The sequence below is a fragment of the Zalophus californianus genome, chromosome 8, assembly GCF_009762305.2.
Source record: "Zalophus californianus isolate mZalCal1 chromosome 8, mZalCal1.pri.v2, whole genome shotgun sequence".
Classification (NCBI taxonomy): domain Eukaryota; kingdom Metazoa; phylum Chordata; class Mammalia; order Carnivora; family Otariidae; genus Zalophus; species Zalophus californianus.
In genome coordinates this window covers 77040094-77063170 of record NC_045602.1, presented here as the reverse complement: position 1 = coordinate 77063170, position 23077 = coordinate 77040094, and the positions used below count along the sequence as shown (strand labels likewise).

Below are 23077 nucleotides of genomic sequence, written 5' to 3'. Positions count from 1 at the left end.
ACCCAGGATCCTCTTTCCCAAATGCAAACCTGGCCCTATCACTCTCCTGCTTAAGCTCCCAAGTGCCATCTGTGACAGGGGCCCAGAGCATTTTGCAGCCTTCCCTCCAGCCACAGACACATCTACAGTTCTGCCAAGTCCTGCCACTTCTTGTTTCTAGGCTTCTGAAGACACTATTGCTTTTTTCTGAATTTTCTTTCTCCACGATGTCCTTCTTTCCCTGGTAGACTCTTCCTTCAAGGTTTCGGAAGAGCTTCAAGCTTCCTTCAAGCTTCCTTCCTGAGTCTCCCCATTCCTCCCTACTCTCATTGTGCTTTTATCTTTTTATTTATTGGCCTCTTTACCAATTAATTCAGTGAGTATTTATGGATTTCCAACTGTGATCAGACACAATGCTATAGCTTAGTGCTTCAGCAGTGACAAGATGTAATGGTCTACGCCTGCATTTCACAGCTGCATTAACAGCACCTCCAGATCTCTGTTAACCCCAGTCTTGCACCATTGTCATTGTCTATATGTTCACAGGCCAATCCCGCCCCCCCCCCAACAGACTACTGGTTCCTCCAATGGGAGTTTCAACTGATTTTGTCTGTATTCCCAGTGCCAAGCTGTGCTTGGCTTTCTGTAGGCACTCAGCCAATGTTTGTGGAAGAAGCAAGCTTACCTGATGCCTGCAGGTAATGCCCAGCCCCTGGCTAGCCCCTGGCTGGCCCCCTTAGCCCAACTGCCCCATTCAGTTCTGAAGGGCACGTGCAGCCCACCTCATTGAAGAAAGGGTTGTTTCCCATCTTGATCCGTGTGTTGTGCAGGTGGCCTCCGATGACCACCTTCACCATCGGCTTGATATTGTTGCCCATGAGCTGTCGGGCTTCAAACACCTTCACTCGGACCTACAGCAGGGGAACACAGGAGCACCTGAGGTTGTGGCCCGGGCCCCCTTCTCCAACAGGGACTCTTCTCTAAAAGAACAAAGTGTTCTGCCAAGAGGCATCTACTGGGGATGGGAGGAGAACCACAGGGAGCTGGACTCCGCCTGCCTGAAGGTAAGTCCTAGGAAGGCCATGGCTCCTCCTGTTTCCTCTTCTGGGAACTGTCCCCTCCACTGCTTTGTCCTTTTCGTCTTGTGTAGACTCAGTGTTTCTCAATTGCAATGGGCTTATTACAGAATACAGAAATGAAATCTAATCTTTCCCAGTTTTTTGTTTGTTTGTTTTGTTTTTACTTTTATCTACAATCTTTTTAGAGAACTGAGAATTTTTTAAAGTTCCATGCCATTGAATCTCTGATCTGTGATTTGCTCTCTGATTTGTGATTTCTTCTTCCCCTTTCTATACTTTACTGGGGCTTCAGTAAAGGGGCTATGACATCTGAGCCTAGAACTAGAAGGCGGGAGGGAAGATCAATGCAGAGCCCAGGAGAGACCCCGGCCGGCTGAGGCCCGGGGGGAGAAAGAATGAAGATGGCCGTGGCTAGGAGGGCACAGGTGTGGGAGCTTGTCATCTGATTGTGGGTACTAAACAACATCCGGCTCTCCTAGCCCAGGCTGTGGCTTGGCCTTTCTCCATGAGGCCTCCTATGTCTCCAGCAAGTCCAGTGACCCTTTAGGGATCGATACGCATGCAGCTACTGGACCCTCAGATACAAGAGTGGGCCAAATCAGGCAAACAGGTTGCACGTCAGGATTTTGCCCTAACCTCTAGGACAGAGGAGGAGCAGTGATTTGGGCACGATGACCCTCTATCCTGGGCAAACTAGCCTGATGAAAAGGGATGGGGCCCAGAGGGAGAGGAAAGGAAGGCACTCCAAAGGAGGAACAGCATGTGCAAAGGCCTGGCAGCTAGAGAGAGAGGCTTGAGAATGGGGACTACAAGGTGTCCAGGATGCTAGAACAGGGTGGGGAAGGGCGGGGGCAGGAGACAGAGTGGCTTGCAGAGATACGTTTGTGTTATCAAGGGCCTAGGGAGCCATTGGAAGGAGTTTGGGCTTTGTCCTGAGGACATTAGAGCATCCTCATTTTTAAAAATTTATTTTTCATTTTATTTTATATTTTAAAATTAAAGTACAGTTGACACACGATGTGACATTAGTTTTAGGGCTACAACATAGTGATCTGACAACTAGATATTATACTACTATGCTTACCACAAGTGTAGCTACCATTTATCACGGATATCCTCATTTTTAAAGGACATTTTTAAGCAGGTGCATGGCATGGTACGAATGACATCTTTGAAAGACCACTTTGACTGAAGGATGGACAGGAGAGAGCTGGAGGCTGGGAGTTCAGGAAGAGCCTATGAGGTGGTCCAGGGAAGTGACGGTGCTGGCTCAGGCCAGGGAAGTGAAGTGGTGATGGAGAAGTGGGGGCAGTTGGGTGGTAATAAGAGCTAGGACTTGGCCATCGACTGGATGCAGGGGGGAGGGTGAGGAAGAAGGCAGTCAAGAATGACATCCAGTCTCTTGGGCAGGTGTTAGGCTGGAGAGCAGGTGAAACCATAGTAGAAATCTTAGGTTACAAGTTACAGATCAGAGGGAAGTTGGTGAGCCATGGGATGAGGGTTCCAGAAGTCATAGCGGGAACTCTCCTCAGCCCTTCCCATACAGCTCATTTTGCCACGAACATGGCTAGCCTTGTGTTGCCAACAATCGCGAGGACTCCAGGCCTTTTGCTCTTGCAAAAGGCACTTTTGCAGGGCCTGTTGGTATACATACAGCCAACAGCGCCTCCTATTGCCGCAGCAGAGCTGTCTCTAGCTTCAGCTTCCTGCAGAAGTGGCTCAGAATGACCCCGGAGGATCATGGGATGCAGTGAGGCTCTGAGGACCTGTAGCTCTGGCCCTCTGTCATGACCTTATGGAGAGACGGGGACAGCCTGGGATCACAGTGAGAGTGTCAGGTGAATCAGCCCAGAATCCTCACCTGAAAGTGCTGAGGCTTCGAGGACAGAGCCGTGGGCATGGTGGAGTTGGGTAACATCAGTTTCTGCCGGGCCGCCTCTCCTGCACTTGGGCCCAGGATGTCGCCATTGCCTGAGGAAACACAATCTGGGTGGGCCTTCAGAGGCTGGGGCTCAGGAGGCTTTGAGGCATTACACCCATTTCATTGTTCCATCCCCAGTGACTAGCTTCTGACTAAAACCATGGCCCAGAAGTCCTGAAAGGGGCACATATCCTTCCCAGAACATTCTCATGGGAACCTCCTCTTATACTCAGTAACCCTGGGCCCCACACTCTACATGTGGCGGCTCTTGGAAATGGCCATCCTTGCTTCCCTCTGCAGCCCACTGGAGGCTGGGCCTTATGTCTAGAGATGACAAGTGGAAATATTGGGGGGGATATATATCTATATCTATATATATAGATATAGATATATATAAAACCTCAGCTAGGTGTCTGGAGATCTGGCTTCTAGATCCTAACCTGGTCACAGTCCTTCTGTAGGCCTCAAGGGATGGGTCGCAAAGGTCCCAAAGAGCCCATCCAGCTATGTTTGGAGAAGAACAGGGGTAAACCCTGAGGACATACCTATCTTCGACGTATCCTGGTATCTCACAAGGGTCACCTGGAGGGTGACGGTGCACTGCAAGGCAAAGGCAGAGGGGAGCTGTAAGCTAGATCTTGCAATCCTTGGCCAAGTCATAACACTGGAACTTCGCCCAGCCTGGCCAGGTTCATGCCCAGTTCCCCTGTGCAGAGCGATGCTGGCCATGGGACCTGTGAAGTCTTGGGTGGAGGGAGGTTATAAACTGTAGGGAGAGAACAATGGGTTATAGCGGAGGGAATTTGGAGACTAGAGGAGGCATGTGGCGTGGTGGTGACAAGGGGCTACAGCAGGGTGGGGAGGAGAGGGAGAGGTGCCTTGGGACCAGCCCAGAACCGCTGATGCCAACAGCTCTTCTCCTAGCCCAACATCTCCTGACCTCGGGTGGGGACTCCTGCAAATACCTCTTAATTGACCTCCTGCCTCCAAGTGCTCTGACTACCCATCCTACCTCTAGACCATCACCAGAATTGCCCCCTAAAAATGCCCTAACCGATCAGAGTGAAGTCACAGCTCACCAGCATAGACCATAAGGCCCCTGGTCTCAGCTAATCTCAGCTCTCCCACCACCCCCTTCGCATCCTCCCAACTCCCATGTGCCAGCAGTGCAGCAGCCCAGCCTCCCCAAACCTGCTGCCTGCCCCTCTCTCTCCCTCCAGCCTTCACACATGCACCTTACACCCTTGCCTGGGATTCCCTTCCTTTCCTGTCCATGGGGCAAACTCATGCCTACTGAGAAACTGAATAAACAAATGGACAACAACCAGATCTTATGTAAAAATGGAACTCTGACCTACAATCTGAAGCAATCGATTCAGGAAACCAGCCCAATAAATCTGCAGTAACCCGCCCAGGAAGCCAGCCTGCTCTAAGTCAGCCTTGTAGGAAGTCAGAGTTCTCTTCTAGCAACCAAACAATAGCCCCATCACAATTGGCCCCAAATTGTCAGGACTTGATTCATAACTGACAGCTTCCCTAATTTTTGTCCCTTCTTCCCACTTGGTACCAGCCAGAGAAAGCCAAATACACACCCCTAATCAATCACATAGGATACCTGGCTTCTCGTTGGTTCGCTTATAGCTTCCCCTGACCAACAGCCTCTAATCAGGGCACACTGGGAGCCTTCCCTGCTTCCGCTGTACAGCTTTACCCCTCCTCTGTCTGCCTTTGAGTCTCTGCCGAAATGCAAGTGATGGTGGCCGATGCCCTTGCTCTAGCCAGCTCTGCATAAATAGCCTCTGCTTATTCTCCTTTGGTTGGTCTTTGCTTGTTTCCATTTATCTTAATCATGTCCTCTACAAAGCCGTCTGTGACCTCCCACACGGAATCACTCACTTCGTCCTGTCTTCAGTGACCTAGCCTTCCTGCCCCTTGTGCTGGAGCACTTGTCACTGTGAGTGATGCCTACTCCAATGGACATGGGCTTCGTTCAGTTTTGTATCTCAGGCCTAACACAGGTGCTGTCATCCAATGGACAACTGACTAAATAATCGATCTAAAAGGATGGATGTAGGGGTGGGAGGAAGGGTGGGTGGGTGGAGGGATGGCGAGATGGGGAGGTCAGGGAGATGACAGCAGTGTGACAGGGCCTCCTAGGGCAGGAAGTGCTCTCTGGTGGGGGCACTGGGCCTCTGCTGAAATGGAGCAGCCCAACTTCACCGGCTGCCCCCATTCTCCAGCCATCCTTCCTGGGGCCCAACTCACATCTGTGGACATCATGAGATGGTTAAGCAGGTTCAGGTCCTTCACGAGAAGGACCTCACTCGGTTTTTTCACCAAGGGCTGGAGCAGTATTGTGGCCAGGCCGATGAACCTGGGGAGACAAGGAGCACGTATGAGATCCAGAGTCAGGGGACAGAGTGTCTTCTGTCCCAGGCATGACTTTATCTAGAGAGGGTTTTCTCTCCTACAGGCTGTGCTGTCCACAGAGAGAGGCTGTAGGAAGGAGGCAGTGATGTGGAGAACCCACCAGAGGACATAGGGCTCTCACGTCTCTGAGAACTGACTTTGGGGCTATGAGCAGTGGGTGCCCCAGTTAGTGGCTCTGCCCTGGCTCAGCTCCTTCCCAGAAGTTCTGCTCCCACACTCCTCCTGAATGGCAACAGTGCCAAGTAACAGCTGATTGGACCAGGGGCTGGACACCTGATGGAAGCTGGGCCAATCAGAGTCTCCGTCCTAGGAATTTTGACTTGGGAGGCCATAGGTTCAGTCTCAGTGGGTGTTGGTCCCTGCTGGGCACTAGAATGGGGCCACAATAGGAAGCCAGGATTGGGCAGAGAGAAGCAGAGATTTGAGATCCTGTGGTTTCAGGATCTGCAGAACTGTCCCTGGCTTCTCAGGTTCCTGATTCTGGTCTCTCTGCACTCCCAGCCTCACCACCCTCCCATAAATCCCCCACCTTTTTTTTTTTTTTTTTGGTCCCATTAGCTGGCTGGAGTGGGTTCTGGTCCTTGCACCCTGAGTTATGGATTCAAGCCAGGAGATGCAGCCAGCGCTGTTGCTTTGGTCAGAGAGCCAGCCTCCTGCCTTTCTTTGCCTCACCTGTCTTTCTTTGCTGCGCCCATGTCCCGAAGGATGATTTGCAGAAAAGAGTCATTTTGTAGGGGGCTGTCCCAGAGGTACCAGATCAGGGTCTGTGGGAGGCACAGAGAGATCAGCATCCTTCCTCCACCCTCCCCTTCCCATCCTTCTATAAAATGGGGAAAGATGCAGGGAACGGGCTGGCCCTGTGTTTCTCTTGAAACTAAGGAACCTCTCTCAAGTCTAGTTTCCTAAGAGGATGGCATTAGCTACCTTTCACCAAGGGGCTGAGCATCCTACCTGGGCTCTGCAGTGTAACTGCAATATAATGGGTGTGTCAGGAGTGAAGGGGAGTGGGGACCCGGGGTGGGGGTGGGGGACATGGATGGATGGAAGAGGAGAGGGATGGATCCTACACAGGGAACCCTGTCTCTGCTTCATGTTTCGGGGAACATCAGGATGGCCAGGTTGGACAAGATGGCCATATCATGGTCCATCCTCAGAGTGGAGGAGAAGGGCCAAGAACAGCTATGGGCCCTCAGGCCCGCACAGCCATATCAGCTCAGGGGCTACTCCCAGTCCAGACGCCCTGGACTTGGGGAAAGCTTGTGTCGCTCCCTGTCCTCTCCCTAGAATTCTGAGCATGGCCAGGACCCAACCTCACTCTTAGGGTTGTCATTGCTTCTTTTGGGTTTGTCCTGTTGAGTTTTACCTCATTCCATGTGGGGTTATTCCCTTCTGCTTCATGAGTTCTCTTCTTGATATCTGCAAAGATACCAAGGGACAGTTATTGGTGGCAGGAAATATTTCAAAGTCTAGGTTTAAGTGTGGTAAAGAGGTAGGACTCCAAGAACACTTCAAGTCTGGGCACCTGGGTGGCTCAGTCGTTAAGCGTCTGCCTTCGGCTCAGGTCATGATCCTAGGGTCCTGGGATCGAGTCCCACATCAGGCTCCCTGCTTGGCAGGAGACGTGCTTCTCCCTCTCCCACTCCCCCTGCTTGTGTTCCTGCTCTCGCTGTGTCTCTCTCTGTCAAATAAATAAAATCTTTAAAAAAAAAAAAAAGAACACTTCAAGTCTATGTTGGCAGATGTGATATGGCACGGATTCTTACTCTGGGGGGTTTTAAAATTTCTCACTTTTTGTAAGAGTAACATCATCCCATGTGACAGATGATGTGTTCACTTCATTTTCTTCCTTGGAACATAGTTCCTAGCCATCTTGCAGCCAGGTGGTGCCTTGTGACTCGTTCTGGCCAATGCAGCGTGGGAGCGATTTTCACCACTGCCACAACTGGCTCCTAAAATCTCCCATGACGTTCTTCCTCTCCCCACTCCGCAAATCCATCCTCACCATCTGCAGGCAGGGTGGTGCCAGGATGACTTTGCAGCCACAAGCAGCAAGCAGCTGGTCCCTAAACCGCTGCTTGGAGGAGCCACTCAGGATTGCTGCCCCCCTTGATGCAGGACTTGGGTGTGAGCAAGAGGTAAACTTTTATTGTATTAAGGCACTGAGATCTAAAGGTTTATTTGTTACCAGAGCAAAGCCTAGTGGACCCTAAGACATGCCAAAACATCTCTAATGGGTTAAAAGTTCTTCATCCGCTAAAATTCCCCTCCTCCAGAAACATCTTTAACAAAGAACAGCTGATAGCCCTGCAAAGAACCTTTAAATTGCTAAATTACTTTGAGATTCTTCCCAAGGAAAGAATGTATGAAAGAGGGGGAGACAGTGTGTGTGCAAGTATGCACCTGTTGGGTAGTCGGAAGGGGTGCAGCGTAGTGGATGGTATATGGGAGAAGAGGGGCTCAGAAAGGTGAAAAGGGAACAAAAAATATCAAACAAACATTCAGTTATTAAGAATTTATAGGTAAATTTGTGAGCAAACCCAGGAGTCTGGGACTTAGGCATCTTTGTAAGAGGTACTTCTGGGAGGAGAAAGATCACGTCCGTGGGATGGTAGGAAAGAAGGCTCAGAATCAGGCTGTTCCCTGGCTCATGGCAAAGATACACTGAACGTCCACTATGCCTCTCTAAACCTGTACCTGGGGACATAAACGCGTATGGGTTGTCCTGTGAGCCCAGAGTCCCAAATGTCCACTCTCCGAGGGGTGTTGTCACGTTCAGTGAGCACAGTTTCACAAACCAGAAAAAAACTTAAGGACTTCATTCTTTACTCATATCTATTATAGAAACAACTGTGCCTTCTTTCTCTTGACCCCGATTTCCTCACTCCCCGCACGTGCTGGGAAACCTCCTTTGCCCATATCCACCAGCAGACAGACTGTCCATTTCTCTTGCCCTTCTTCCCTTCCTGCTCCCAGCTCTGTGTTGTGTAGACACGCTTAATCTCTTTCGTGTTGCCTCCTAAATCCTCTCCCCAACCCCCCCCCCCCCCACCGGCCAACCTTCTTGGACATTTTTCCTTACCTATAAAAAATGGAGACAATAAATCTTGCCTCATTTGCCCCATGGGATTGTTGTGAGGAGCAAAAAATCGTTATGTTTATGAAAAGGCTTTGTTGGTTGTAAAGGTCACTCATTAGGATCGAACAGTTACTACTGGAGGTTGTATGAGAGTTGTACATATATTGTCTTTTAAAATCCTCACATCAAGCCTATGAAGCGGGTATTTTTTTTTTTTTTTTAAACCTCAATGTGTGGCACAGTCCTAGTTCACAGAAGCAGCTCGGGAAGTATTAATCTTTTCTTTTTCCCGTAGCCATTCCCCTGGAAAAAAATGGGAGGCAGAGATGTCATAATAGGAGAAATAATGGCAATAAAGCTAAGTTTCGAAAGAACCGGATGATGTCTACCCTGCCTTTCTGCCATACAGGGCATCTTTTACAGAGGAGGGCCCCCATGAGTCTATTTTTTCACCAAAGGTATGTTGCCTCTCCGGGCTCGTCTCTCTCATCCCGGAGCCTGGCTCTCACCTCGGAAGTAGGCAGACACGCAGGGTCTGGGTGGGGGGCTGAGGGGCGGGTTAATCGTGGCTGACTCCACCACAAGCTGCAGCATGTCCACCCCCTACTTCCCTCCTTTTCTCTGCAGCGGAGCCTCCTTCTTGGAGCACCTTGGTCCAACGTTCTCCCAGGGCTCACAGGGTGAGGAGAGCCCCAGGCCTGTTGCTTAGCGGTAGAGGTGATGTCACAAAGGTGGGAGGTTCTTGGTTCTGGAGAGGAATGGAGGGGAAGGACAGGAGGAAGTCACAAGGAGTACGAAGCCAGTGGCTTGAGGTGCCGAGGCCTGTACAAACAAAATGATTTGGCTGCTTGGCGTTTCCTCTTTTTCTTTCTCTCTTATTCTCACTGTCCCTCTGATCTCATGATCAGGTAGAAGGGTAGTGTTTCCTCTTTATATAAATAAGCAAGTTATCTGGAGTGAATCATTGCCAAAGTCCGACAATTTAGATGGGAAAATAAGAGAAGTGAGGTGATATGGGAAAAGGAATAGGTAAATTAAAGACCATTTCAAGGACAATTCAGGAGAAGCCCTTCTTAATGCATAAGCAAATATGTAGGCCTCTTTTTTTTTTTTTTAAAGATTTGTTTGTTTATTTGAGAGAGAGAGCAGGGGAGAGGGGCAGAAGGAGAGAGAGAATCTTAAGCAGACTTTTGGCTGAGCCTGGAGCCTGACACAGGGCTCAATCTCACGATCCTGAGATCATGACCTGAGCTGAGATCAGGAGTTGGACACTTAACCAACTGAGCTCCCCAGGCTCCCCAAGCCTCCTTTTTCTAAAGGGAGCCTAAGTCCAGATATGAGTCTGTCTTTAACAAAGGGAAACGAGCTTTTTAATTAATGAGCTTTTATGCCAGCTGATTTTAAGGTTAAAAAAAAATCTCAAGGTCAGTACAATTTTGCTGTGGCATCTTGACTGCTCTCAAGGCCTCTTGTCATGAGGATGGAGCTGGGTCATTTGCTCTTGTCCACATTAAGCCTTTTTTGGCTTCAGGTTTGAATACTGTATAAATCACATCTTATCCAATAGCGGGAAGATTAATGGATGTTTTAAAAATGTGTCTTAGTTGATGAAACAATTGAATAGTAAGCTTACTGTGCCTTCTTTTTTTTTTTAAGATTTTATTTATTTGAGAGAGAGAGAGAGAGAGAGTGAGAGCATAAGCAGAGTGAGGAGCAGAGGAAGAACCAGATTCCCCACTGAGCAGGGAGCCCGATGCAGGACCCGAACCCAGGACCATGGGATCATGACCTGAGCCAAAACCAAGAGTTGGACACTCAACCAACTGTGCCACACAGGCTCCCCTAAGATTTTTTTTTTTTTTAAAGTAAACTCTACATCCAGCATGGGGCTTGAACTCATAACCCCGAGATCAAGAGTTGCATGCTCCACCAACTGAGCCAGCCAGGTGCCCCTACCATGAGCTTTTATAATTTAGTAAGAAGAAGATGAATACGCCCAAGGAAGATAAGGGAAAGTTTATAACAGGTGATAGCCCAAATGGACAAACAAAATGATGTGAAAAAAAATTCAGTCTCTTTAATAATCAAAGAAACTCAGTGAGATACCATTTATCACTTTGCCGAATTGGATTCAAGAGCCAAAGAAATAAAATAAAATAAAATAAAAAAAGAGAAAAAGACGTAAAAAAAAAATTCAAACCCATTAATAAGCAAAGAAATGCAAGAAGATATCATTTATCACCTCCCAAATTAGAAAAAAATGAAAAACAGTTAAGAGTGACATGCTGAGGAAGGAACAGGGGCAGAAGGAAGATACGAATCCCTACATAGCTCTGATGGGAGAATAAACAGAAAAAGAGCAGAAGCCTGGCCTGGGATAAGTGCCAGGGAGAGAGAATAAACAGTGGGAGACAAGGGGCAGGCACTGCTCATTTTGGGTCATTTCTTCTAGTATTAACCTCTATGTTTCTAAATAGCATCCCTTGAATTTTTCAATTTGAGACACTGGCTATGAAGTCAGCTCTTACCCCGTCCCTCACTCCTTCCTGCCTCCCAGTTTCTCTCTCCCCCAATTCCCCATTCATCACTTTCAGACATTGCTACTGCTGTTTATTATGCACGTGAGTTTAGCTTTCTCTCACTCTGCCTTTCCTGCATCCCTGCATCCTCTTCTCCCAATACAATCACCCCTCATCTGGGGACTAAACCTACACCCAGTCTTTTCATTATTATGCTGATGTATATTGTTTCACTGAAGATCAAGGAATATACAGTTGACCTCTGAACAACATGAGCTTTTTTTTTCCCCCATGAAAAGAGTATTTTATTGTTTTTTTTAATTTAGTGTTTCTTTTCTTTCTTTTTTTTTTAAAGATTTTATTTATTTATTTGAGAGAAAGAGTGAGAGAGAGAGCACCAGAGGGAAGAGGGTCAGAGGGAGAAGCAGACTCCCCGCCGAGCAGGGAGCCCGATGCGGGGCTCGATCCCGGGACTCCAGGATCATGACCTGAGCTGAAGGCAGTCGCTTAACCAACTGAGCCACCCAGGCACCTAAGAGTATTTTATTGTTTTTGTTCATACATGCCAAGTTTCAACTTTCAATAATAAAATTCAATAAATTTGATTCCTCAATCATAAAAACTTGCTTTACACATTATTTACATGTTGCCAAAGTCTACAGCCACACAAAACATCACAAGGATTTGACTCTATGCATGGTACCATCACACAGAAGGGAGCTGATCAAACAACATACATTCAAAGATTAAATTGAAGATAGGCACAGTGTATTTGGCACTGTTCATTAACATTATAACACCTTCCTCTGAGAAACAGGTATTCCTTTTTTTTTTTTTTTGAGAGAGAGAGAGACTTGGGGTGGAGGGGCAGAGAGAGAGAGAGAATCATAAGCAGGCTCCATGCTCAGCATGGAGCCTGATGCGGGGCTCAATCTCATGACCCTGAGATCAGGACCTGAGCTGAAGTCAAGAGTCAGCTCCTTAACCGACTACGCCACCCAGGCACACTGAGATAGGTACTCTTGAGCCACAATATACCAGAATTTTGCTATTCACATCAAAAGCACCTTTCAAACTTTGTGGTAACAGTAATCAGTTTAAAGAAAAAAGATACAACCAGAATTGGGAATGGAATTCAAACCTCCAACTTTTTGCTGTGCTCCAAGCTGCCATTCTTAAAGTCAGTTTAATTTGATGATTTTTCCATTGTGAACAACTTGGGTTTGAACTGCGTGGGTCCACTTGTACGTGGATTTTTTTCAATAAATGCAGTGCCGTGGGCGCCTGGGTGGCTCAGATGGTTAAGTGTCTGCCTTCGGCTCGGGTCGTGATCCCAGATTCCTGGGATCGAGTCCCGCATCAGGTTCCCTGCTCAGTGCAGAGCCTGCTTCTCCCTCTGTCTCTGCCATTCCCTCTGCTTGTGCTCTTCTGTCTATTTCTCTGTCAAATAAATAAATAAAATCTTCAAAAAAAAAAGATTAAAAAAAATAAATACAGTGCCGTACTGTAAACTTATTTTCTCTTCCTTCTTATTTTCTTTCATTTTTTAAAATATTTATTTATTTGTCAGAGAGAGAGAGAGAGAACACAAGCAGGGGGAGCAGCAGGCAGAGGGAGAAGCAGACTCCCCGCTGATCAGGGAGCCCAATGCGGGAGCTTGATCCCAGGACCCTGGGATCATGACCTGAGCTGAAGGCAGATGCTTAACTGACTGAGCCACCCAGGCATCCCAATCCTATGATTTTCTTAATATTTTTTTCTTTTCTCTAGCTTACTTTATTGTTGGAATATAGTATGTAACACATATAACATACAGAATATGTGTTAATCTACCATTTATGCTATTGGTAAGGCTTCTGGTCAACAGTAGACTTAGTAGTTAAGTTTTGGGGAAGTCAAAAGTTATACATGGATTTTCAACTGTGCAAGTTGGGGTGGTCGGCGTCCCTAACCCCCATGTTGTTCAAGGGTCAACTGTACTCTAATTCCATATCCTTTTTCTTTTTTTAAGATTTATTTTAGAGAGAGAGAGAGTGCACAAGCATGTGTGAGTGGGGGGAGGGGCAGAGGGAGAGACTCTTCAAGCGGATTCCCCTCTGAGCACAGAGCCCAACCTGGGGCTCGATCTTACCACCCATGAGATCATGAAGGGAGCTGAAACCAAGAGTCAGATGCTTAACCAACTGAGCCACCTGGGCGCCCCCATATCCTTTCTTATATAACTTTGTGTTTTCCTGTAAATTAAGAATTTGCTTTGTTTTTTCATTTGCTTGCTTATTTTGAAAGTCTGACCAAGTCTTCTAACATCCTTCAGTAGCTCTGTGATACTCCTTTTTTTAATGTTTATTTTTTTTAGTAATCTCTACACCCAACATGGGGTTCAACTTACGACCCCAAGACCAAGAGTCGCATGCTCTTCCAACTGAGCCAGCCAGGGCCCCTTACCATGTTTTTGGTGTCACCATTGAGTTTTTAGCCATTCTAGTGGATGTGAAGTGGTAAAGATTTATTTTTCATCTTGAACCATGTCTCTTGCCTTGTTGTCCTGCTATCTGTCAACCAATCCATGGATCATCAATCAGTCAACACAGAAACCACCCCCTATGTCCTGGGCTATGTTCTCTGAAGGATACAAAGAAGGTTAATGCCCCTGACTTTGAGGATCTACTCTTTACTATCTATGGTCAGTACCAAAATTCTTACTGGGGCATCTAAGGCTCTGCAGGCTCTGGCTTATGTCTGTTTCTCAACTTCATTTCTTTCCACTTGCTGACCACTGTTTCCTAGTTACCTTTTTTTAAAAATGTTATCAAGCTCCCTTCTGCCTCTCAGAGCCTCCCCCTGACCCCCGTTCCTTCTCCTAGAGACCTTCTCTCCCAGCGTATACCATGTTACCTCATTCTGCTCTTGGTTTCAGTTTCAGTGTCACCTTCACAGGGACACTTACCCCATCACCCAAGCCAAGGCTGGCTCACTGTTCTGTATGCTCATCACCTTGCCCTTTAACTAATCACAGTAGGTATGGTGGGGAGTGGAGTTGTGAGGGGTCAAATGCCTAGGTTCTGGAGCCAGGCTGGTTTCTAGTTCTGCCTTTGATACTTACTAGCTATGTAACCTTGGGCAAAATACTTTACCTCCCTGGATAGGACTATAATAAAACCTAGCATATAAAGCCATTGAGAGGGTTAAATGAAGTAGGTCATCTATGTCACTTAGAACTTGTTTGGCATTCTCTAAATGCTAGCCCTTATTTTCACGGTTGTAAATTAAACAATTATTTATGTAGATTAAAAAGAAGCATGCCTCGTCGGTGCTGTATCCTCAGCACCTAGCATAGGACTTATTGCATAGTAGGAATTTAAGAAATATTTGTGAACGAATGACTGAATGCCAAGTGTATCCTCCAGGATATCAGAAGGAAAGACATTTTAGAGAGGAGATGGCCAACTCTAATCAATTGGTAGTGACAACCTGGAGTCCTGTGTGGAGAAAATGATTTTGAAGTTGCATCTGTGGTCACAGTGGACCGTGATTGATTGATTAATCATGTCTGCCAAGGCCCTGGAAAAACCCCTCCAAAGCAAGTGTTAAGGGTTTGACCTCTCTGCTATAGAGAACACTCACTATCCTGTTGGAAAGAATACAGAATCGTGAAATGACCAGTTTGCCTCCTTTCTCTCTACTGCCTCCCCACTCCTGAACCTTCCATCTTTCCTCTGGGCACTGAGGGCTCTGTGTTGCATTGCACACGCCCTCTGAAGCACTGTGTTTCTTTCTTTTGGCTGGTCTCTGGACCTACTTCCAATCAGCGTTATTTCAGTTGTCTCACTCCTGCCCTGAGAGGCAACCAAAATGAGCTGAACCAATCCACTAATCACCCTAGAATGACTGGACTTGACTCTTGATTGTTTTCCACCCCAGGAACACCTACAGTTAAATCTAGCCTGGGGGTGCGGTGTGTGTGCCTGTTTGTGGTATAGGGCTGGGTAATGAATCAAATGCGGGGCGGGGGAGGGGGGGGGCCAAGGACGCCTAGTGAAGGTGGCCAGAGTGAGGGCATATGCAGCCTCCATGCTTGCCACGCTGGAAGGTGAGTCCCGTGCTGCCACAGTCTCCAACTTTTTAAGAGAGTGCAGAAATCTGGATTTTTACATGAAATCTCCCTAGTTTGAAAAAATGTTTGCAATTAGGGGAACCTGGGTGGCTCAGGCGGTTAAGCGCCCAACTCTTGATTTCGGCTCAGGTCATGCCCTCAAGGTCTTGAGATCAAGCCCTGCCTGGGCTCCGTGTCCAGCCGGGAGTCTGCTTAAGATTCTCCCTCCCTCTCCCTCCGCCCCTCCCCGACTCGCTCACTCGCTTGTTAGTGCACGCACACCTGCGCGCACACTCACTCTCTCTCAAAAAAAAAAAAAAGTTTGCAATAAAATTTTAAGAAAGCGGTGGGTAGACCAAAGAAAATGGTATTGGTATTGGACTGTACTTGGTCCATTTGCTGTCCCCGTCTGGGCCCTTACTAACCTTTCCAATCCCTCTGCAATGGCCTGGTCCTTCAGAGTTCAACCTTAGGTGACTTCCCCTTCATGACATCACCCCAATCCCTTCGTGGTACGTCTTTCTTCTTGTAGGACACTCTGGGGGCCCCTCATGGTAATTATTAATCATCCTGAGATCTATTGGTGCCCCTGCCACGTTACCAGAATTACTCATTTCATTCTCTCAGCTGCCCAGTGAAGTATTTGCACATTTAGAGATGAGGGGGGACGCTGAGATCTTGCTGGGGTCATAAAGCCGTGGAGTTAAGCCGTGGGTTGGAGCTGAGATTCCAACCCGCCAAGTCTGATCTCTACCTTGAGCGACACTGCTTCCTTAAACTCCTCAGCGTCAGGGCGGTGGTCTCAACTCTAGACTGAGTGCTGACTTTCTGCTTGGGAGGAGACCCGCGCGCCTCCTGGCGCTCCTCTTCCCGCCTTTGTGGCCGCAGCCACTGCTTTTCCGGGTTTTGCCGCTCACCGCCCTCCTCAGGCGATAATCCGCTTCCGCATTTTGCGGGGCGCCGGGCGTGGAGGCGGTAACGCGCACGCGCGCAGGGATCCGGCCCGGGCCGAGCGCGCGGCCCGGCGATTGCGGGTGAGGGAAGGGCCGGCCCCGGCGGGGTGGCGGGTCCGGCGGGTCGCGGCCCGGGGTCGGGGCGAGCGGGAGTCTCGGCGAGGGCTTCAGGACTCCCGGGGCATGCGGGGATCGGGGGCTAGAGCCCGGGGCCAGGGCGGCTGGGGTCGGACGGGCGCGTTGGGCCGGGGACGGACTTGGGCCGCCGTGACGCGGGAGCCCGGCCGGGCCCGGGCCCGTGACGCGGGCGGGAGGCGGGTGCGAGGCGGGTGCGAGGCGGCTCCTCCTCGTCGCGAACTCTCGGTGACCTTGGCCAAGTGGCTTCATCTCCCCCCGAGCCGGCGCCTCCGTCTATACAGTGCGCATTATAAGCCCTGCCTACTAGATGGGGCGTTTCGAGGCTCAGTGGCGAGATCCCCGGAGGGGTACGTGGAGTACCGGGCGGTTTGCCGGGGACTGCCCACCCTGGGGCGGGGGAGAAGGGACTTCCTGGGATAGCGTTTTGCTGCAGCCTTTGGCAGGAGTTCTCATCTGGATATTTTAAGGACTCCGGGGCATTAGGAAGTAGTTGCAAAACTTTTAACATAAGAAGGGGGCTTGAAGGGCTTCCTAGAGGCCCACGTTGCCCTGCTGTTACTGGAGTGCTCCCGCTCTGGCCGCCGAGACGGCTCTGAATATTTGGGAAATGGTGTGAAGCAATGGAGCGACGGAGCCCCTTAGTTTTGGAAGAATGAATGTTTGTGATTCGTGTTTGCCAGAACCTTTCCTCCCTGCATAGGAATTTGTGGTGCTGGCCAAGCAAGTTTAGTATGTGTCCATGTGAGGCCTTTGTGAACAGTGGAGTCAATCAGCTGTCCAGTAAACGAATTTTGTAGGGATTGAGTATGGAGGATCCTGTGGTGCCAATAGCCTTTTTTAGGGGTGGTGTGGGATCTCAGGAGCCCTTCCTATGGTGGCCAAGGGTCTGTGGTGTAATGGATACTCAATTATGAATGATAGAAAGTCACAAAAGTAACAAGCATATTAGATATTATTCTAGGTTGGAAGAAATTTAGAATCTTTGAATTGCCTTAAACCGAAACTTTTCACTGCAGGTGACTAGCATGCAGATACCCATTCTCTGACTTGCTGGCCCTCTACTGACATGGCCCACCGGGGTGGGGAGAGGGACTTCCAGACTTCAGCGCGGCGCATGGGCACCTCGCTGCTCTTTCAGCTTTCAGTGCACGAGCGGGAGCTGGACCTGGTTTTTCTGGATCATAGCTATGCCAAGCCGTGGAGTGCCCACCCAGATGCCAGTAGTGCTCGCCCTACGCGCATGCTCTTTGTTACTCCCCGGAGGCAGCATGAAAGTACCATGTGAGTTTGGGCTTCTCTCCTAAGGGCTGCCCTTCCCCTCTAACTGGACAGTAATCAGATGGTGGGGATTAGAAAGGATTTTATTGTGGGAGATTATATGGGGGCCTTGGATATTTACTTAAGGCATCTCTGTTAGGCAGTGTGAGGTTATCCGGCCTATATGTAGACATCTGCATTCAAGACATCTAACAAGTTAGGAAAGCAAACAACATATTCCACGTAGTTAATAGGACTTGTATGGAAAGAGGATTATTTAGCTGGTGATGAAAAAGACAGAAGAGTTGATGTTTTAAAAATTGTCACTCAGGATTAGACTCATTTCCTTTACTCCAGTGTTCTGGCTTGCTCCAACACTGGCAATGATAACCTTTTTGAGGTAATGTGATTTCTCTTTTCTGGCTTCACCCAGCAAAGTTTAGGAGCATATTCCAAGACATATTCCGCCTTGCTTTCTCTCTTAGCTTGTCACCCACGGGTTGATGTAAACCCTTCCTAGGTCTGATTGTATTTTCAACTGGCCTACATTATAGGGTAAGGATTTTTTTTTATAAACTTACTATGTAATATGTGATACAATTACGTTTGGCCTAAATAAACTTGTTTAGCAGTTTTTTGAGCTTTAAGTTATTCTAATTTTATTTCAAGATTGATATATTCTATTTTGATGATCAAATCATGCCCTGAATAATTTTGTAAACTTTTTTGGGGGGGAAGAGACTTTTCTTTGTTTTAATCTAATCGAATGTCTTATCTTTCCTCTAGGACAGGTTTTAGGTTTGTTGGTGAATAGAGATCTTTTATTTTGCTTCTTTACATCTCCTATTGAGCCTTAATGAGCTAGAGATACCATGATGTGTGTGTTTTAAACATGAATAGCATAGTGGTGTTTTGTTTGTTTGTTTGTTTGTTTTAAGATTTTATGCGGGATTCAATCCCAGGACCCTGGGATCATGACCTGAGCTGAAGGCAGACGCTTAACGACTGAGCCACCTAGGCGCCTGGATTTATATTTTTAAAAGATCACTTTGAATTTTTGTTGAATAGATACAATTCAGTAGTGGAAATAGAAGACCTGCTAGTATACCATTGCAGTAGTGGGGACCAGAGATCATGATAGGTTGAGTAGAGGCAGAAATAGTACAGATGAAGAAAAAGGATGACCTTGAGATGTATTTCATAGGTAGAACCAACAGGACCTGCCGTGGTGAATTGGAAAGACAGGGAAAAGGTGAAATTAGGATGAGTCAGATTTTTGGCTTGGGTAGCTGAGTGGTATTATGAGTTGGGGAAGACCGGGGGTGAGGCGGTGGGGGATAGGTTAGGAATGGTGACATCTGGAGTTCTCTTTTAGGCATACAAGTCCAAGTGCCTAGCTCAGTGTCTGGTCCAGAGAAGGTAATCAGCTCTTTCATCCACCACCAAATCTAGCTGCACATATTTCACTTCATTTCATAATGATGTAATTATTCCAGCCATTGGGAATAGATGCAATAAGATAATCATCGGGGTCAAAATGTTAAAGTGATGTTTGATAGACAGCCAGTAGACCATTTTGATTGGCATAGTATTTTGAGTGACTAGTTTGGTGCAGTGAAGAGCCCTTATGGCACTAGGATTTAATTAACAACATTTTAAAATATGAAAGATCCATCACGTATCCATTTCTGTTTGTTTCTGTTCTAGACTCCTTAAACAGTGAGTTAAGTAAGGTCTCTACATTCCAGGTGATCTGTCTTAGACAACCATAGGCTTTTATAGCATATAATTACCAGTTGACTTGCTAATGAAAGGGAAAGTTTGTATGAATAATTTAAAACTAGCACTGTCCAACAGAACTCTTTGCAGTGAGAAAAACGTTCTGTATCTGTGCTGTCTAATGTGGGAGCTGCTAGCCACATATGTCTATTGAGCACTTGAAATGTGGCTAGTGTAACCGAGGAACTGAATTTTTAATTCTGCTTAATTTTTATTAATTGAAATAGTTGCATGTGGCTTATAGTTACTGTATTGGAAAGTACATCTAGGCAGTCAGCTGTTTGCTTATGGAATATTTTTGTCTTTTAACAAAAATAGCTGTTTGTCATTTTTTATGTAGACACATTTTAAAATGACTGTGTTCCCCCAGCACATAACAGCATGTCAGAGGGCAGAGATCTAGACAAGTGTGGGAAAGATGACTTTGGATCGTAATTTTCTTGTGGGTATAATGTGCTTATGCATACTTTCAAGCTGATTATATTAAAAAGTCATTTTTTGGCAACCAGATGATCGTTAAACACCTCTGTTGTGTGAAGTACGTGTGGCCTGGTCCTATTTCCTCACCTGTTTACAGTGAATCAGACGTCCCAATAGATGTGGAGACAGTCACATCAACTCCTGTGCCCCTCTATGACAATCAGAAGGCACGCAGCGTGATGAATGAGTGTGAACGGCATGTCATCTTCGCTAGGACCGATGCAGATGCCCCTCCTCCACCAGAGGACTGGGAGGAGCATGTCAACAGGTAGGCCGCTGCTCAGGAGGACTGGTCACTGCAGGGTTAATGGTCATCGCATTGTCAATATTTTGTATCATCATCTTCATTGAAACGCATCTATTAGGAGTTTATTTCATTTGTAGCCACACGAGTCAGAATGTTTTCTTAACTCTGTGTTATAACTCTCAGCTCAGGATGCACTGAGGTGCTTGAGAGGAGGACTTGTGTCTCAGCCCTCTTTGCATCCCTGACCCTAGGACACTGCCTGGCACGTAGTAGGCGTATAATAAATGCTTATTGAATAAGTAAATGAGTTGAATATGATAGGTATGACTAGTTCTGTATCTTATATAGGGTAGGCTATGCTGTCGGAGTTACTCAGACTACAAACAAGCCATTAAATAAGAGTACGTTTGTAAGATACTGTATTTATATGGTCTATAACTAGAGTAATGAAAATGTTTTGGAGTCACTTGAAAAGCTAACATGTTTGATTTGAGTGGCTTTTAAAAATAGATTTACAGTCTATGGTTTTGAGGGAGGTTTCATGAGTTTGTTGGCTGATTTTATTCCCTTGCTTCCTGCTGACCCAGGGGACTCCATTCCTCTCTGGCCCATTTGTCATTGTTCCTTCAACATACATTTATTTATCTTTTACTTACTGCAAACAACTTTATGAAGATAAAATTTACATACCATACAATTCACCTGTTTAATGTGTACACAATCAGTGGTTTTTAGTATATGCGCAACCACAGTCAATTTGATGAACATTTTTGTCATCCACAAAAGAAACTCTGTACCCTTTAACAGTTACTTCCCATTTCCTCCCAATCCCTTCATCCCCTGGCAACCACCAGTCTACTGTCTTTCTCTCTAAATTTGCGTATTCTGGACATTTCATATAAATGGAATCATGAGATATGTGTCCTTTTGTATCTGCCTTTTTTCACTTAGCATAATGTTTTCAAGGTTCATTCATGTTGTAGCATGAGTCAGTACTTCATTCCGTTTTATTGCTGAAATTCCATTGTGTGGATATATCACATTTTGTTTATCCATTCATCCACTGATGGATATTTGGGTTGCTAACACTGTGACTGTTTTGGATAATGTTGCTATGAACATTCATGTGCTTTTTTTTGTGGACATGTGTTTTCAGTTCTCTTGCATATATACCTAGGAATGGAATTGCTGGGTCATATGGTAACTCTGTTTAACTTTTGAGGAATTTCCTACTGTTTTCCAAAGGGGCTTCGGCATTCTACATTCCCACCAGCAGTGTGTGAGAGTTCCAGTTTTCCCACATCTTTGCCAACACTTGTTATTGTCTGCCTCTTTTTTTATTATTACCATTCTAGCGGATGCAAAGTGACATCTCATTGTGGATTTAATATTCATTTCTTTGATGGCTCTATCTCTATCTGCTGTGTGTAAGGGAATGTTAAAATCTTCACATCAAGAGTGTGTAGGTAGTAAACTTGCCATAATGTTGGAGAGCTCTTGTTTTATAATAATGGAAGAGGAAGAGGTAATTAGATAGGAAGAAGGGTAGGAAGGTTTGAGGCAATTGGCACGGTTTCTGAGTCTGGTCAGAAGCAGGGAATGAGATTGAGCAGGTATGCTTGTGTGAGGAGGGTAGTAGCTATGGGAGGAGGAACGGTTCTCCACCTGGGTGAAGAGCTTGTGAAGAAGTTAAGTTGTTTGGGGTGTTGAGTTGGAATTACTGTTGTGCCCTAAAAACGGAAAATGTTCTCCAGAGCTTCAGCTAAAGAGGGAAACTTCTGCTGTGAGTGAAGATCAACTACTAGAGTATTCCTGGAGTCAGTGAATGCAGCAAAACGGTTTATTGCCATTGTTGCGGTTAATAATAATAAAAAAATGGTAACAATGGTAGTACCTAAAAAGAACTACCATTTGTTGAGTGCTTTCTAGGTGCCAGGCACTGTGCCACGTGCTTCATATGCATTATTTCTTTTAGTCCTCACAATAATTCTCTGAGCTATATCGCTTCTTCGTCTCTATTTTATAAGATGAAGAAACTGAGCTCGGGGAGTTTAAGAAACCTTAGTTTAGGAAGTGATGGGGCAGGAATTTGTTCAAAGCAAGCCGTCTGACTCCAGAGCTCAGTGTTCTTGACTATGTACCCTCTCTTTAAGGGCAAACCTCTCAAAAAGAGAGACCAGTTAGTGGTGGCTGAACAAGGCAGCCTTACAACGTTATGTCTCCCTTTGTGGTGTTACCAGTTGCCTTGTCCTCGGTTTGCAATTTCTGAAACTGCATGGGAGAGCTGCATGAAGTTCTTTTTATCTGTTCACCCATGGTCATGATCAGGAGATTTTTTTTTTTTTTAAGATTTTATTTATTTATTCATGAGACTCAGAGAGGGGGAGAGAGAGAGAGAGAGAGAGAAGCAGAGGGAGAAGCAGGCTCCCAAGGAGCAGGGAGCCCGATGTGGGACTCAATCCCAGGACCCTGGGATCATGACCTGAGCTGAAGGCAGATGCTTAACCATCTGAGCCACCCAGGAGGTTTTTAGGGACTCTTCTCATACTTACCAAAGTCATCAGAGACTTAATGCATATGAATATCTGATTCTTAATTTATAAGAAGAGAAATAACCTGTAAGGCAGATGAGACACTGGTGTGGCCTGGCCAGAGCATCATTTCTCGGTAGGAGAGTTTGGGAAGCTATTACGTTCCAGAAGTGGGTGGTGAGTGGACAGTCTGTCCTGGAGGCCCCCTCCTTCAACAAGGCGGCTGGAGGCACCCATCTTTCCTCAAAGCAAGATGGGCCCACAGAGTAGGCCAGGGAACACCATCACCTGCCCTGTCCTGCAGAGAAACACTGACAGAATCTTATCTTTGGCTTGTCTTTCTCCATGTGGACCTCCATCCTTCTGTTATGACATTGCCACAGATTGATATGATTAATTAGCGCTCAGTTTATCTCAGATTATTTGTTTTTTAGTGTCTGATGAGATTTTGGAGGAGTCCTCTCATTAGCAACAGGCTTACAAACCATCTTTTCAGGTAGGTCACTTTTGCACACAGCTAATTTCATTATTTGATGATACTTACTGGCTTCAATTTCAGAGGTCACCATTTTATGACCTTGTCCCCGAATTCTGG

The 23077-nt window shown here is 46.7% G+C and overlaps 2 protein-coding genes across 8 annotated transcripts in view; one reads left to right on the top strand and one right to left on the bottom strand.

The window, feature by feature from the left end:
• FER1L5 (fer-1 like family member 5) overlaps positions 1-9139 on the bottom strand; it is a 55001-nt gene extending 45862 nt beyond the window's left edge. For all 5 annotated transcript variants that reach the window (XR_003524749.2, XM_027622778.2, XM_027622779.2 and 2 more), the window contains exons 1-7: positions 8995-9139; positions 6773-6825; positions 6082-6173; positions 5245-5353; positions 3525-3579; positions 2920-3029; positions 762-890 (exon numbers count right to left, since the gene is read on the bottom strand). Coding sequence is in view for 4 of the 5 variants with exons in the window: in XM_027622778.2 (XP_027478579.2) it covers positions 762-890; positions 2920-3029; positions 3525-3579; positions 5245-5353; positions 6082-6173; positions 6773-6825; positions 8995-9079 (633 nt within the window). In the remaining variant the exon portion in view is untranslated. The remainder of the gene's footprint in view (positions 1-761; positions 891-2919; positions 3030-3524; positions 3580-5244; positions 5354-6081; positions 6174-6772; positions 6826-8994) is intronic.
• A 6918-nt stretch (positions 9140-16057) lies between these two features.
• KANSL3 (KAT8 regulatory NSL complex subunit 3) overlaps positions 16058-23077 on the top strand; it is a 43469-nt gene continuing 36449 nt past the window's right edge. For all 3 annotated transcript variants that reach the window (XR_003524548.1, XM_027621171.1, XM_027621170.1), the window contains exons 1-3: positions 16058-16131; positions 17205-17469; positions 19802-19972. Coding sequence is in view for 2 of the 3 variants with exons in the window: in XM_027621171.1 (XP_027476972.1) it covers positions 17255-17469; positions 19802-19972 (386 nt within the window). In the remaining variant the exon portion in view is untranslated. The remainder of the gene's footprint in view (positions 16132-17204; positions 17470-19801; positions 19973-23077) is intronic.